At 39.2% G+C, this 1,624-nt stretch overlaps 1 protein-coding gene across 1 annotated transcript in view; it reads right to left on the bottom strand.

Moving 5' to 3' along the window:
* Positions 1-1,624, bottom strand: part of NDUFAF5 (NADH dehydrogenase (ubiquinone) complex I, assembly factor 5) — a 27,522-nt gene that overhangs the window by 17,285 nt on the left and 8,613 nt on the right. The window contains exon 4 of the mRNA XM_008564768.1: positions 1-28. This exon is cut by the window's left edge and continues 18 nt beyond it. Coding sequence (XP_008562990.1) covers positions 1-28 — 28 coding nt within the window. The remainder of the gene's footprint in view (positions 29-1,624) is intronic.

Below are 1,624 nucleotides of genomic sequence, written 5' to 3'. Positions count from 1 at the left end.
CTGTTTGGAAAAACTTTCCAATAGTTTCCTGCAATGAAATAATTAAAGCTGACAGATGACACAAAAAACAAACAAATAAACCCAGTAACAAAACAAAACAACTGTTGAAAATTTCATAGGAAAAACTGTTAACTATAGATTAATTCTCAGCTTCATAAGGGTATTTTTCTGCATAACATCAGTATGGTACAGAAATACTTGTATTAACATATATTAAGTTACACAGATTTAAATATATGCAGCTAACCCTATATTTGATATATGTAACTGTATTTAATTAGAGAACACAGTGTGAATAACCAACATTCTTAGTTTACTAAAAAAAAATAAAAGTTTACTAAAAACAACTACGGAAGGTTCTTTTTTATATTCTTGCCCAGAGAGCTATCTATTCCTATGGCTTCAGCTGTCACCTCTGACAGAGACTTCCAAATAAGAATGATAGCCTTCACTTTGCCAGACTTACCTGTTTCATTTAATCCTCTTGCCAACCTGTTGAGAGGTATTATTGCTCACATTTTACAGAAACTGAGGTCTGGAGAAATTAGGTAACTGGTCCAAAGGTACACAGACAGCAGGTGGCAGAGCTGAATTTTAACCTCTGTCTGTCCGATTTCAAGTCAATGCTCTTAACTTCAACACCCCAACTCCAGTTCTACATTTCCAACTACCTGCCAGACATCAACACTAATGTATATCACCGTCACCTCAAACTCAACATACCTAAAATAGGAATCATGTTTTGCTCCTTGCCCCATCATATCCCTTGACTTTTACCAATCACTGAAATCATAAATTTAAAGATATCTTGCACTTATTCATGCAATAGTAATTTAAGAAATCTTCACTGTATGTTCTAGGTACTAAGAATTTAGTAGTGAACAAAAATGAGCCAGTCCAGTAAAAGAAAACAGACATCAGATAAACAAATACACGTCAGGGGCTAATAAGTGCTATGGACATAAAGCAATTAACCAGTGGAGAGTGGGAGGCACTATTTTATAAAGCAGTCAGGGAAAGGATCTTTAATGGGAAGTAATTTGAGCAAAGATCTGACAGAGGTGAGGAAGTTAGCCACACAGATATCCTAGGGATGAACATAGAGAACAAGTGCCATGTAAAATCCTGGCCTGTTGGAGAGATGGCAAGGAGGCCAGGGTTGCTGAAAAGCAGCAAGTGAGAGAGAAAGTAGACAGGGTCAGAGGCATGATGAAGAGCCAGATCACTGAGGGCCTTATGGACCAGGGCTCTAGATTATTACTAAGTTAGAAGAGAAGCCAACAGTTTTGAGCAGAGGACTGACAATGATTTGACCTATGTTTTAAAAGAATTACTTTGCCCTGAGAACAGACTGTCAGGAGCAAAGGTAGAAGCAGGGAGATCAATAACAAAACTATTCCAATAATCTAGGTAAGGGGTGATGGTAGCTTGGCCTAATATGGTAACGGTGAAGGTGGTAAGAAGTGGTAGAGTTATGGATATATTTTGAAATCCAAATAAGAGTTGCTAATGGATTTGATGTGGGAGGAGAGGACAAAAGAGGAATCAATGAGGGCCGGCCCAGTGGCGCACTCCTACAGTGCGCCGCTTGGGAGCGCGGCGGCGCTCCCGCCGAGGGTTCGGA

This window comes from Galeopterus variegatus, unplaced genomic scaffold (assembly GCF_000696425.1).
Source record: "Galeopterus variegatus unplaced genomic scaffold, G_variegatus-3.0.2 Scaffold191, whole genome shotgun sequence".
NCBI lineage: Eukaryota > Metazoa > Chordata > Mammalia > Dermoptera > Cynocephalidae > Galeopterus > Galeopterus variegatus.
Note: the sequence above shows the minus strand (reverse complement) of the source record. Positions and strands in the feature narration are given on the sequence as shown.